The following is a 15,080-nucleotide window of genomic DNA, read 5'->3' on the forward strand; positions in this document are numbered from 1 at the left end:
GTGCTTCTAATTTTATAGCAACAGTTTGGACAGGAGCCTTTTCTATTCTAACATGACAGTGCCTCTGTGTATAAGGCAAGGTTCAAAAAGAAATGATTGATCCAGTCAGTGTGGAAGAACCTGACTGGTCTGCAGAAAGCCAAGTCCTAATCCCAGCTGAACACCTCTGGTGTGACTTTAAATGCAGACCTGGAGCCAAAATATCATTACTATCATTAATATCATCCCTAGAATATAATTACATGCTTGAACGTTGAGATTTGTACTCATGGAAATGGCTAAAGTTGTCAAACCTGTTCATTAGAAGGGGTGTCCAATACTTTAGGCAATATAGTGCATTTGTCTTGCTGTAACAGTTGGGCACAAACATTTACATTGTTACATAGTCATTTAAAATGATTTTTTAATAATGAAAAGATGTGAATGGTGGGTGGTAATGCCTGTCTGTCTCTTAATCAGACTGATGGGTCGTGGGGGGCGTATGGGAAGCACATCCTCTCTGCCAGTGAGTGGGAGAGCAGAGCGCCAGGAGTCCTGGGACCTGCTCAAGCAGCCCGGCCTGCTGCCCTGCTCTACCAGCAGGTGAGTCCACAGCAGACAAAACCTACTCCAAGTACAGTGAGAAGATTGTACTACAAAGAAGAATTGCTTTGTTGTTTGAGTGTGTGGATTTAGACATAGTAGGGCCATGTGAGTGAGCCTGTGGGCCTGTAATCCTCCTGGGACAGAGTCTGAGGCAGTGGAGCACAAGCAGGCAGGCAGAAACTGGGGCACACCCAGATTAAAGGGGCCACCTGGTCCTCCCATCAACAAGCCAGGACTTATTTTATTTATTTTGTACAGTATATGATCTTACACTACCATTCAAAAGTTTGGGGTCATGTTTTTTTTCCCCCTTTTATTTAGCAAGGACTCATAAATTGATGAGAGGGACAGTAAATACATTTAACTGTTACAAAAGTTTTATATTTCAAATAAATGCTATTCTTTTAAATAATAAATGGACAAAAATATTAAGCAGCACAAATGTTTAAGATGTTTGTTACAGTTAGAATTAAATCTTTTATGCGGTTATTTTTTTGTAGGATTAAACCAAATAATATATCCTGCCATATCTGTCCTGTCCTGTTCACTCCAAACTTGGGGACCATTATTGCAATAAGTAAATTAAACAAAACAAGCCTTTATTTTGACCCTTTTTGTTTCATTGCGACATTGAATTTTACATTACTGTGTGAGAATTTGTGCGAAAAACAAATTAATGCAACAATGTGACAAAATATAATGTTACAAAAGTTTCAACATTGATAATTAGAAGTAAAAAGATGTTTCTTGAGCACTAAATCAGCATATTTGAATGATTTCTGAAGGATCATGTGACACTGTAGCCTTGAGTAATGACTGCTGATAATTCAGCTTTCCCATCACAGGAATAATGGCTGCTGGATATACATGTTGCACTTTAAAATATTAAAATAGACAACAGTTTGTAATAATATTTTGCAATATTATTGTTTTTACTGTATTTTTGATCAAATAAATGCAGCCTTGGTAAGCAGGACAGACTTGCGGACCCTTTTCAACTTTTCAACAGTAGTGTATGTTAACAAGTAAGAATGTTTCCAAAGAGGTAGAGCAAATTTGTGCACTTCTGTGTCCTAAAAGCTAGACTGAGATGCTTCAGTTGCTACTTTAAAATAAATTATAAATTATTTTCTTTTTCTAATTGACAGCATTTCACAGATCATGTCCATAGACTGTTCCTAGTATTGAGGCCAGAACATTCCTTAATGTAGCCTGTGATTAAAAGCTCACTGTTGCCATCTAGTGTCAACTGTTGATATGTAGTTACAGATGGGTCATATGGCTGTGGTCTGCCTGGAAACATGTTCTTATGTAACCACATGTACTCATGCCACAGATTGACTGCACGATTAGCTGTGTACACTGACCTGGCTGCAACCGTTCAGCTCTGATAGTCACGTGATAAAAGAAACATATGTCAAATGAGTGTCTGAATGTGTAAGATTTTTTTTTTCTCTGTTTAACATCACATTTACAATTAGATGTCTGTAGAATCAAATACACATTATGTGACTGATGGTTAAAATTATATACAGTATGAAAATGAGGTATTATGGAAAGGAACCAAAGATTAAATTATAATTCACTACTGATGCCTACATCAGATGCTCAATTTGTAGACACCAAAATTATGCGTTTGATTCACAGGGAACACACACACACTGGCACAATCATCTGTCAAATGTGTAAATAATTTGTACCTTTACAATGGTACACATTTTGTCAGGACTCTCTGGAAGGCGTCCAAATGCACACACACACACAAACCCATAATCGACAGTAGTCACAAAGTGACCCCAAGTCATTTCCTCGAACACTTCATAAGAGGTGTTCATAAGGTTTCATTCAAGGGTGAACATTGTGATTTCCTGTGTGATTTCCTTTGAATGAACACTAATGAATAGCTTGAGAGGTGCTTTGAAATGCTCAAAGGTTTTCAATGTCTTTGTGCTCATTTCCAGTGCTCAAAATCAAAAGGTTTGTGTCCAGAGCTCTTCTCAGACATGCTCCATCACTGTTGAAAAGATCTGAATACTTCTATCTTTTTTTTTTTTTTTTTTGGTCAGGAAAGAGGGACAAGAACATTTTCATCCACAACTACTGTCACCATTGTTTTATCATATATAGCAGCTTCAAGATTCAGTCAGGAAAAAAAGATTTGAAGTGCATTTGTTCATGAAAGTGCTCATTCAATTCATTGTCTGTCCTCAGCCTGGAAGAGAATGCAGATGACTTCATCTCTTCTGTGCCGCTTCTGTCATCAGATCCAGTGAATGAAGCCCAGTCATCCAAGGTAACAGAAGTGGCTTAATGCCATTCCAGCTGCTGGCACACTGTAACAAGAGTCCACAGCAGCTGTCAATATATACACTATCATTTACTCACTCATGACTGAAACATGCTCTCCTTTACGAGGAAAATAAATCCAGCACAACATCACTTTTATTTTCTTTGCCTGTCAAACGTTCATAACAGCGTGTTGAGGTTTTGCTGTTTACTCAGTGGTTCATCAGGATTGTCAATAGAGTGCTGCAGGCATGACAACCCCTAGTTAATATCCCCCTAGTTCCCTCGACAAAAAGCCATGAGGAATTTTTCCCTTGGCTTTTGGGTTAATGCAGATAGATATGTGACCAATAAATTTTTATGGAATTTAAATGTTTATCATGGTAATCTTCACAAATGACCACAAATTTGGTACATTTTGATGCCTAAATACAACTATTACAGTAGTTTATTACTGAATTTATTTTGTTATAGAATAAAACGTGGTTGACTTTTTGTTAACCATAGTCCTCACTTCAGGCATATAACCAAAACCCCATTGACTTAGGGATGATGGAACTCAAAGTGCACTTATTTCTGGGTAATAACACAAAACTATTATGACTATAATATTAAGTTAATGAAACCATCAAAAAAAAAAAATCATAGAAACTTGAGAGTGGGTTCTTTGGACTTGGGCCACTTTGCATTCACCTCACAATGCCACATTTACTATTTACTTATATTTTTATCCATGTTAAATATTCTCCCTTTCGGTCTCTGTTAAAGGTTTTTGATTTCAAATAATTATAAAAGCATCACTTTTTGTGATGTCTTGTCGGCATTGACACATCCTGCAGGAAATGCCGATCTAGTCATTGAATGTGCTTTTGGTTGGCATACGCTTTAGAGCATGTGGCTTTTTACAATGCAGGTCAAAGTTCAGGATCCTGAGCCGCTGACAGCCCCTCTGACTGATAACCTGATAGACTTCACAGACCCCATCCCTGTAGTAAGTTCAGCACTGCCGCTCACGATATGCTTGTAATGCTTGTAGTAAGCAAAAGTATGACTCTATAATTGACTGTATGGCGCAATAATGCCTGTTCTCTTTAGGTGTTTTCACATCGTTGAAGTATTAATATTCTATTAAAATTTTTGATTTGACATAGGTGCCAGCTCCCAAACCCACAATCACTCCTCGATGGATCATTCCAGCTTCAGCACCTATAGTGAGTTGACCTCTTTAATCATTTTGATGAAGATATTACATGAAAATGAAATCTGATGATGGATTGATTGCATACTCTGAATATGATACATTTAGTATGATTTAACAGTACCTCCCAACTGACTGTAGAGTTTTAGCTGTTTTCCTGGTGAGGACTCTGGACACAGGTCCATGCATCACTGTAGAAGAACAGCAACTTTATCTAAGCGTTTGCACAGGGATGCCTCTTCATATTTCTCTGCAGCTCTGTAGATGCACTCTGTAGATTTATAGATTTAGAAGAAGCTTTCATATTGCAGCAGATGATGATGACTCACTATATCAAGCCACATGTTCAATGGAGTGTACATTTTCATTACCCTCACTTCTCACATTTCTGACTGTCCCCCTGCTTCCTCTCTCACCTCTAGCAGTCTTGCACCTTTACTAACGGCCTCCTTGACTGTACAGCAAAGATGTCATCATCTCACCATCCTGAAGGGGCTGCTATTTCCTCACTCCCCCATCTCTCTCACACTCACAATGTGATTGCCACAAGGTTTGTTTCATCTCTGCTCTGTTGAGGACAGTTGTCCTACTACTTTCCTAAGCAATCAGATTTACAATTTTCAACTTGGTAGATGATAAAAACCAGGAGGATTCATGCTGTAATTTCACCATTTTGTGGGTGTTTCTCCACAGAGAGCTACTCGAAAGTAGTGTATTCAATAAAATCTACTAGCTTTGTAGATTTGTTTAATGTTTTGATCTTTTGATCTCTCATTCTTATGCTCACCAAGGTTTTATTTGATCGAAAATACAGTAAAAACAGGAATACGGTGAAATATTGTTACTTTTTTAAAAGAACTGTTTTCTGTTTTAATACATTTTTAAATTGTAATTTATTCCAAAGCTGAATTTTCAGCAGCCATTACTCCAGTCTTCAGTGTCGCATAATCTTTCCAAATTTGGTGTTCAAGAAACATTTCTTATTATTGCTGTCGATTCTCTGATGAATAGAACCGTATTTAAAATGGATATCTTTTGTAACATTATGAATATATTTACTGTAATTTCAGCTCAATTTAATGCATCCTTGCTGTGATTAAAAAGTACTTTCTGAAATAAAAATCATACTGACCCCAAACATTTGAACAGTAGTGTGTTTTTGCATGCGACATATCAACTGCAAACATACCTAAACAAAACTAAGGTTTTAGTGCACCAGAAATTGCTTTAACTTCAAACACTGAAGAGTTGTTGTTGTTGTTGTTTTTTTCTCTTTGAATTTAAGTTTGTTCTTTATTCAGCTTCTGATTGTAACTGCCAATTGCTGAATTGATTTTGACAGTATTGTGGCTCACCCAATCAAGGACGACAACCACAAGCCCAAAGGTCTGCTGACCACTGAACTCTGAGAGCGAAGCCTTGAGCACATGCCCAGCACCTGTCACTGGACCATCAAAAGTTTTCTACATTCCAGCGCCCTGACAATGCAGGCACAGACAACTGGACTCTGGGCACGCACAGGGTTAAAATTTCATCTTCAAGAATGCTGGCTTTTGACAGTTGGCATCCGCAAACCCAGATCTCAGCGCTGATGACCAAGAATAAATGTATTGAACTCAGTTTAAGTGCACAAAGGGCTAACCACAGGGTCCAGTGTTTGGGGACCACCATTCCTTTCATAACTTTTATACCTCTTTTGAGAGACTCCATACAGCCCTTGGGTGTAGCAGAAGCACATGAATGACCCAGTCCTGTGTTGTGATGGGATGTTTGATCCACCTGCTGTCCACTTCCTGTTCAGATCTTCTCTGATTGGATGACTGTGAAAGAGCTTGTGAAACCCCTGTGGATCACAATGCATTATTGACTGTTTTTAGAACTGGAGTAGTTTTTCCTACAGAAATTCTATTTTTTAATCTGTTTTGCCTTTCTGTTGCTCTGCTTTCTATGTTTTTATGAAGAAGCTGCATTCATTGTTACACTTTTAAGTACTGTACTCTAAACTGCACAGTTGTTAGAGCACTATTGTGTAGCTCACTGAAGTCACTGAACCAAGATTTGCTGTTTGAACGTTTTATCAGTGCTGTTTTTATCCAAACATAGTAGTTATGACCTGCCTTATTTTAATAGCTCATATAAGATTTTAAATATACATGGACATATTACAACATAACATGTTACTACAGTGTAATTTGTCATCTACTGTGTTTAGTTGAAATATTTCACTGGGTGTACTGTGTAGTGTGTAAGTGCAGTTCTTAAGTGTGCGTCACTGTGTTATGTTAGATGTTAGGAGCAGCTGAGACCTCGGTCACCCACTGGCTCATACTATATGAAAACTGCGAAAGACTTGGACCATGTAAACAAGCTAAAATGTTATTCACTGTGATACAATGAAAGGAAAAGAATCACTCGCAGTCTGTGCCAGTGGTTACTGCAAATGAGAGGCTTTTCATGGACCCTTCCTTCTTTTTGATGAGTTCCACAAGCATTTGCTGCTATTTTTCAGTATACTGAAAAGTACGTAATTGGTATAATCACTGGGATGAAATGTTTGGAGGTCAAATCTTGTAAATAATTATTCGTCAGTTGTTTATATGGTCTACCTGTTCTGATTTGCTCTGACTTTAGTAGAAGTGCTAAATCACAGAAGGCAGTTGTAGCTGGAATCCGTTGATATGCTAATCATTTTGTTCTCCAAGTCTCACACCGTAGGCTTATTTACATGCAGTATATTAATGATCTGTAGATGTCACAGCAATGATCTGTTTATATAAATACACTGACTGTAAGTCTTGTCATTTTGTATAATGTGATATTCCACAAGTAAAAGATATGTTAACATTGTTATTGGACCTGTGCTTTATGTGCATGCAGTGTGTATGTCTGTGTGTGTTTATATATAGAGAGAGATACTATTGAATTTAATCTTAATGTGACTGAAATGGAGATTTTTATGATTGTTATTAATTTGTTAATTTGTTTAGATGTTACAGCTTGCCATTTACCCACTAAATTTGTTAAAATAGAAAAAGAATGAATGGCTTACTTATAGTTTGTTGGCATAATTTTTGCCTCTCAATTCCTTGCTTTAAAGTAATAGATTATTTTAAAATACATGTTGCTGATATTAAATCAATATTTGTGGGTAAACCTATGTGCATATGGCTTAAGCGTAAAAGAGAAATTTTTAGTAAATTCAATACACCTTATGCACTTGCTTGTACTTTAGGTTTAGGAATAAACTGTAATGGGTTTGATCAGGAAGAAGAAACCTTACACCAAGTTGTGCAAAAGGAAAGAATTTCATTTTCAGAATTCATTTCAGTTACGTGTACTAAAATATTCCCAAAGGAAGAATATGTAATTGTGTCAAAAATAAATAAATGCATAAAAATCCTTACTATGCAATGACAAAGTTGTGGTCATAACCTCATGCCTTTCTTTGCTTGATTGAACCTAGAAACGTCGCTGTCACTTCCTGGACTCGAGCTGCCATGGACTACTTGTAGGAGCATACTTGCTAGGTTATTCTGTTTGTAAGTTTGTCAGAATGTCTGTTGAGATGTTTCCCCTGGCAGTGTGGCTGAAGTCTCCAGTGGAGCAGCAGGTGGAGCCAGAGCTCTTCATGAGTCAAACACATGGTCAACCTTCAGTCCTCTAGCTCCTATAAGCTCCAAACTTCACGAATTAGATGAGATCACACAAGATACTTTTTCAGTTGTTGTTGTGGTTCACCTCATATTTAAGGATATTTTTAAGTAGCCTACGTTTTGTTCACCTTATATTTAAGGAAATCGTTTGACAACAAATTTATTAATTTATTAAAAAAATGACAGCATCAGAAACAATGGCAGATAACTGCTTAAAACTCGCGTTTCTTGCGATTTCTAACCAAACAGTTTATTTACCGCATATTTATGCTTATTTTACTTATATTATTTTACTCGTATATAATCATAATATCATAAAAAATGAAAGTGTTTGATTTATTCCTGGTCATAATGAAACTACAAGTCAATTGCTTATTTGCTCAAAAAAGACCCAATAGAAAGTATACAACAGTTTTAATACATTAATAATAAATAGATCATTTAAACATTAGTACCAAATAAATTGCTTACAGCAGATATAAGTAAACGTGTTCGTATGAAATCAAGGCACACATGTTACCGGAGGAATTCAGTTCAATTGCCCGATTTTATTTTATTTTGTTCATTCATTCAACACTACTCGAAGCCCCAGTTATTAACCTATTAGTTATTCTTATTAGAAGAACTGCTGATGCTTTATTTCTCTGTCCAATTAATCATTGTTGGCAATTCCCCTGTAAATCAGATCGTGACCACAGAAGGCGCAAAATCTCTCTTTTATTGGGGCTGTTCATGACATTTCATCTGGACAGGAAAATTGGCGTCAGTCCATTGGAAGTTACGAGGCAAGTTTCTTACATTTTTGGCATTAGATAATAATAGCGGTCTGTGTATTTATTATATTAGCTACATTTAAAAAGTGTGTGCACTTCCACAGTAGTATTTGGAATTGAGCATAAAGCCCTGTTTTTTCCTTTATTTTTCCCTATTGTGAACAGCACAGCGTAAGTTACAGTGGTTCCCTCACTTCTCTAATTAGTTATGTTCATGTTTATTATTAGCCAGCATAAGTTGATGAGCCGTGAGGGAGGTGGCTTCGCGTTTACTGTTGCCACAAGCACAGCTCACATCTTTTAGTTTTGCGCCTGACGCGCGATGGAGCGCCCAGCCCGCCTGTCCGAGCGACTTCAGAGAGAACTACTTAAGAGAGCACGCTTCAACTGAGCCGAGACCCATTCCAGTTGCGCATTTCAGCTTTATTCGGTACTAAAGCAGTACTTTATAAAACACATGGCATGGTGACTGAGAGGAACGGAGGCATTCTCTCGTCAGCGGAGATTCAGTGTTGAATGAAACTGTCTGCAAAATTACCTGTCAAACGCGCAGATGTGTCGAGTGTCGAGAAAGTAGAGCCGTTGAATCGACTATCAACAAACTTCTGCTGCTTTGACTGACATTGACACGTCATGGCATCAGTGTCGTGGAGACACGCGCTTTTCTTCTTGCTCGTTGGTAAGTTGCACTGGTTTGTCCTGTTTATGTCTGCATTTCAACCTATTATGTTTGTTTCTGAAATGTCATACTGACTGTAAAACGCCTAAGACAGCTAGAACAAACCAGAACGGAACTATTAAGTAGTTATCTGTTTGATAGTGGTTTATTGGAAGTGTTTTAGTAAGGTGTAAGGTGAGTGAGAAGTCCAGTGTTTTTGTTTTTGTTTTTTTTAAAGCAGTGGTTTTGTAGGTTGGATTCATACAAATACAAACCTGTTAATAATGATTGTGAATTTTATCCTCCAACCAAAAATAAAATTTTTCTGTAGCTCTCAGGTTAAAAAGTGACCACTAGCATGTATTTAGGCAAGAGTCAACAAAAGCTGATTTTGTGTTTTTAGGACAAAGGTAGTTTATTTTTTTAAATAAATGCATTTTAAGTTTGGACAATGATTTTAAAATATATTTATACAGTTGATTATAATATTTAGGCTACTAGCCAAAATGGGTTTAATATTTTTGTATGTTATGGTGCATTCAGGTAAATTAGGCCATTGAGATGATTGGAGAAAAAAATGGCCCAATTATTTTGAATGAATACCTTTTACATTTTTGTCGTTTAATTTTTCATAATTTAATACATGTTTTACTGTTTACATTTTGCCAAAAAGCCTATAATATGTTATTTGATGACAGGTACCATGTGATGTGGCAATTTACTCTGTATGGTGTGATAACAATGCAAGTATAGCTAGCATTTGAAATAATTGGATCTTAATTATATCCTGGCTATAATGTACTGTAATATCCTGACTGTAATTTTGAGAAAAACATGTAATATTTGTACGTGGAACACACATGCTCTTATCCCACTTATAGTCTTTTTCATAACAATACACAGAGGTTGGAAATTTTGCTGAAAGTGAAAAATCCATAAGTGACAAGCCCGCCCACGTATGGGCCAATTATCTAATTTTCTAATTAATAATGCATGGCATTGGCAACCTCCTTCTGTTGGAAAGAATTCATTTCACACTTACCTTAACAAGCTCGCTGAGCTGTGCTGAGCATGACTAACAAGCTGCACTCCGCTTGCCTTGATTTCCTGTCACCATTCAACTGGGATTGCTATATTTACTCTACGAAGATTCATGGCATGCTTATTTCTTAGGAAGAATGTCTATAAAGAACTTTAATGCAAATATGAGCGATTCATTGTTGTGAACTGACCTGACTCTCAGTCGAATAATGCACACATATGACTCTTCCTTTGTGACCGTGACAAACATGTATCTGTCTCTCTGATGGCAGAGGGAAAGAGAGGATGCTGATGGATTCAAGTAAGAGAATGAAGCTCATGTAACTACAGAGAACTATTTAATCAGTCTGTAAATATGTATCTCTTGAATAAAAACTTCTGCTCCAGTTAAGCCTGCAGTGAGTGTCCTATAAAATATGTAGATTTAGCAGGGGATTCTTCTGGTTTTAAAACAGCGTCAGGAAGTGAACTCAGGAGTGTATGTTAACTGATCTCTGAAATAAGCCTGCTACCTACTCTACAAAAGTATGCGAATAATAAAAATTAGATATGCAAGCTTGATTTTATGGGTTACATTTCAACCATAGATCATAATGCAAAATGTATTCCAACAATGCAAGTATGTGTTGCATTTTCACCGGGTCTGCAAAGGGCCCTATAATGGATGCTACAGCATAAAATTAGTTTCATGACAAATAATACAGTTTAGTGACCCTTTTTCCTGTCCTGTCCTTTCCGGTGCTGTCCATTTTTCTTGTTTCTTTCCTTTAGTTTTGCTATATCCTTTGCATTTCATACTTCCTTAAAATTTCCTTTCCTTATTTCTTTTCCATATTTCCATAGTTTCTTTTCTTTTGCTTTTTAACTTCTCCCTTCCTTTCAATTTTCTATCCTTTTAATTTCCCTTTAGTTTTTCCTTTTCATTCTCTGTTCCCCTTTTTTTTTGTTCCCTTTTCCCCTGCCCTTTCCTTTTCCTTTTGCTTTGCTTTCCTTCCCTTCCCTTTTTCTTTCCCTTTTTTACTCTCCAGCACTTTTTCCTTTAGTTTATTTGTTTTTCCTTTCCTTTCCTTTCCCCATTATCTTTCTTCCTTTTTAGATGACTCCTAACCCACTTTCTTTATGGATGGCTGTATCCATCTTGTCCTTCAGATGCACCAGGGGAGCCTGACAAGTCCCAGGATATTGATGGCTTCATGACTGTTAACTGCTGGCACAGAGAAAACGGTGGCTTCATGCTGTTGTTGCGAGCTGAGAGATAAATGTCAAGCACACTTTTCAAAACTGAACAAAGCTTTCATTGTGTTCCAGACCAGAATTGTGCTCTATCCCACCAAGATTCATTGCTCTGACAATCTGACAATTAAAAGTCTACCACAGATAAAACACTAAATACAGCAAAGGACACTTTAGTGGGATGAAGGGGAGCACAAGGATGTGTCCTATACAGTTCTCTAAATACATATTAGCACGGTGCATTTCTCTGATTGAGGTGGATAACCTGATGGTAGTGGGCGGGGAGATCTGGACAGCCGTAACAAGTGAAGATGAATATATGGCTGCTCTATTTCTTTACGCTTGTTAGAGTCAGGACCGCTTTGTATTTCATTCTCAATGTGCTGCCTTAAGCAGTTCTACCCTTGAAATAATTCAGTTTACTATAGGTCTCGAATCCAAGTTCATTAGTGAGCATCGTGTGCAAAGAATTTAGTGGTAAATGATTGTGGAATTTGTTTTACCAACAGAGCGTTTGGAATTACATCCAGAGGGCTGCTGGACCAAACTAAGCATGCTTGATCGTGCAGAATGGCTGCTGGAGCTGAACACAACAAATGTATCCATATTTCTGATTAGAGCTGACAGTCTAGACATGTAGCATAATCTGAAGATATGTCAATGACTTTAGCATGAAGTAACTTTGCAAAAGTGGAATGACTTTGATTTCCTGTGTCTTAAAATCTTGACGTGAGCAATTATATTTTTTATTCAAGCTAGTGCTGTCAAACGATTAATCGCATCCAAAATAAAGGTTTTTGTCTACATAATATATGTGTGTGTGTGTACTGTGCATATTTATTATGTATATATAAATACACACTCATACAGTATATATTTTGAAAATATTTACATGTATTTACATGTATATATTTATATAATTTATATTATATATAAATGCATTTAATATACAAATATTACATCTTTTTCTTAAATATATACATGCATGTGTGTATTTATATGTACATAATAAATATACACAGTTCACATACACATATTATCTAAACAAAAACTTTTATTTTGGATGCGATTAATCGTTTGACAGCACTAATTCAAGCTGAAAGAAAAGTTGCTTTTTATGCACTTCATATACTTGGATGACCTTTCTGCATCATGTTTGACCATCATGTTGGATCACATCCATCAGCAATCATATTTTGTGGAAAAGTGCGATGCGTGACCTATTTGGCCAGCATTCAGAATACAGTATTGGACATTTGAATACAAAAGCACAGTTAAACTTACAATGTAATAGCAAAACTTAATGGGCTTATCTCAATTTTTATAAAATACCAAATAAAGAATGGCTAAAAATAGAAATAAAGATATAGTGATGGCATTCAGCAAGTGTGTAGAGCTGTAATTCATTTGAATAGCAGCATAGCTCAGTGTTTGGTTTTTGGATGATTTGATTAGATGTTCACATAAAAATCTCTGACTTTGGTATCTTGACAAAGAAACTTTATAGGACACACATTCAAGTTTACTGGAGCCTCTTGTCAGAAAAAACTCAGGAGGCTTAAATAAAAATCTCATTCTAATATCCGGCTTGGAGAAGATTTTTTTTTTTTCAAACATGGTGGCATGGGCATCGAATCCTAGCTCTTGGCCGCTGATCGTATAAATAAAAACAGGCAATTTGTGCGCCAGCCCTGGCCCTTGAGACACATTTAGCATTTGTCTCACTCCAAAAAAAGTGACGCTTCATTTAATGCTTTAAGAAACAGGTGTAGCACTGAAAAATGCAGTTAATATTTGATGTGGAAGCTGTCGTGTGATGTCAGCAGGGAATCATCATGCTGGAATGTGCAGCTCTCTGCAGCGCTGCTGGATGGGTTGGAACTCCTCCCTGCATTAGCTGATTATTCATTATGCAGATCGAGTTACCCTATAAACTGTGTTGCATCGCTGTGGAATACATTAGTTTTAAGGGAAAATAAGAGCTGGATTGATTCATCTGCTCAATGGCAGGCTTGAGCTTAAGGCACAGAAGGCCCCTCTTATCACGCGGGGGACAAACAACATGGCACTGAATGTTTGCTGTGAAGTATCTTTCTGGGGTTATTGGTGTGATTGTCTAAAGAGACAGTTAAAACAGCGTCGGACCCCATGCAGTGTTTTTTAAGACCTCTCTGACAGCAGGAGCTCAGGAAACAAGATCTTCCTCAGCCCCCGAGTGACATTGGCATCTCAACCACAACTACTTGCTGTCGAGTTGCAAACCAACACTTGAGCGAGTCAGCGAAAGCATTCATTTCCCTTTATATTCACATGATCTCCAAAAATATTTTTCATGATCATGGTCTTTTCAGAATACAGTAAACCTCAAAGAAGGAAAACTAAAACCTTAATTGGGTGACCCCGCTAAAGATATTACAAATAATTTTTTAGTGTCTAACAAATTGAAACGTATAATAGATTAAAAAAATATTATAAGAGCATTAAAAGAAAATCAGAGTTATTGGATGGCTTGATTCTGTTCATATAGTCGCAATCTTAAGTAATTCAAACCCCAAAGCTTACATTTTGTAGAGAATCTTTGATTCTTAACTGAAATCTTAGCCCATTCCTCGCTCAAAAAGCTTGCAGATCAGGCCCGGTTCTTGACTGCTATAGAAGGATGGGCTGGCAGATATCCTGGGTGGGCACTTTTTAGTCTTCATATCATCATATAGTCTAGAAGATATTTATACTCTAGATATTGCTATATTAACTATATTATATGTACAGTGAAAAAAAAAAAGCTTTCATGGGCAGCCTAGAATCATGCACTTTCACAACAAAATAAACTTATTTTTCTTTATTGAATAGTTAAAAAAAGCCCTCTTTGTTCTCTTTCTCTGGATCATTGTTTCTACACTGGTGATTCTTTTCAACTAACTTTTTTATTTATACCAAACAAGGCCGTAATCATGTCTAGAACATTGGGGGGACCAGTCGTTTTGAGGAAAATATAAAGACCAGACCACTATGGTAATGGTATTTATTTAAAGAAACTAAATAAATAACGGATTTAAATGGATTTAGGGGAATACATTTAAAGAAGAAAAAAGACCAGTAAAAGAATAAGAATTTTTGTAAAGTTTTTATTTAAAAATATGCATCCATTCAATTTCAGTTGTATTGTTGAAAACGCAAAACAGAAAAATGCTATTGTCGTCATAATGAATTATGAATTACATGATTCACGTAAATGACAGACCTACTTTCCATTCAAAACTGCGGAATTTGACAAAAAAGTCAAATAGTTTGCATCACTGGATATTGTTGGCCGTTTAAGTCATAGAAGGAGAACGCTATTTACAGTCGAGCCGACTGTTGCTATAGTAACAAATGCAACTTTTATCGCACAAGCTCTTTACTTTCCGTTTTCATTCTTGCATTTAGCTTAGGGGGGGGGGGATTAATTCATCTGCTCAGGTATTTTCAGTGGTAGGCTATAGCCCTATTCGCACGGGATTAGTATTATCTGGGGACCTTGTCACGGGACTAATATTAGCACAGGACCTCGGTGTTCGGCGAAATATGGTAGGTCTTTTGCGGGGGAATTTTTACTTTACAAATTACAGACATGGCCGATTCGCACGGGATTAAGATCACAGACAACCTCCGCA

At 36.9% G+C, this 15,080-nt stretch overlaps 2 protein-coding genes across 9 annotated transcripts in view; both read left to right on the forward strand.

Annotated features, from left to right (window-relative positions):
- Window positions 1-5,745, forward strand: part of LOC107733640 (band 4.1-like protein 5) — a 49,403-nt gene extending 43,658 nt beyond the window's left edge. For 6 of the 8 annotated variants that reach the window (XM_016545352.1, XM_016545353.1, XM_016545354.1 and 3 more), the window contains exons 21-26: window positions 460-582; window positions 2,797-2,878; window positions 3,785-3,862; window positions 4,023-4,082; window positions 4,492-4,619; window positions 5,412-5,745. In XM_016545352.1, coding sequence (XP_016400838.1) covers window positions 460-582; window positions 2,797-2,878; window positions 3,785-3,862; window positions 4,023-4,082; window positions 4,492-4,619; window positions 5,412-5,478 — 538 coding nt within the window. In that variant the 3' untranslated portion in view covers window positions 5,479-5,745. Of the gene's footprint in view, window positions 1-459; window positions 583-2,796; window positions 2,879-3,784; window positions 3,863-4,011; window positions 4,083-4,491; window positions 4,620-5,411 lie in introns of those variants that run through there. The other 2 variants (XM_016545355.1, XM_016545358.1) reach the window with 2 other exon arrangements.
- Window positions 5,746-8,521: 2,776 nt separating this feature from the next.
- The window catches only part of ramp1 (receptor activity modifying protein 1), a 32,696-nt gene continuing 26,137 nt past the window's right edge, over window positions 8,522-15,080 (forward strand). The window contains exon 1 of the mRNA XM_016545380.1: window positions 8,522-9,174. Within this exon, the coding sequence (XP_016400866.1) occupies window positions 9,129-9,174 (46 nt within the window). The 5' untranslated portion in view covers window positions 8,522-9,128. The remainder of the gene's footprint in view (window positions 9,175-15,080) is intronic.

The sequence above is a fragment of the Sinocyclocheilus rhinocerous genome, unplaced genomic scaffold (assembly GCF_001515625.1).
Source record: "Sinocyclocheilus rhinocerous isolate Xijiao unplaced genomic scaffold, SAMN03320098_v1.1 scaffold1842, whole genome shotgun sequence".
Taxonomy (NCBI): Eukaryota; Metazoa; Chordata; class Actinopteri; order Cypriniformes; family Cyprinidae; genus Sinocyclocheilus; species Sinocyclocheilus rhinocerous.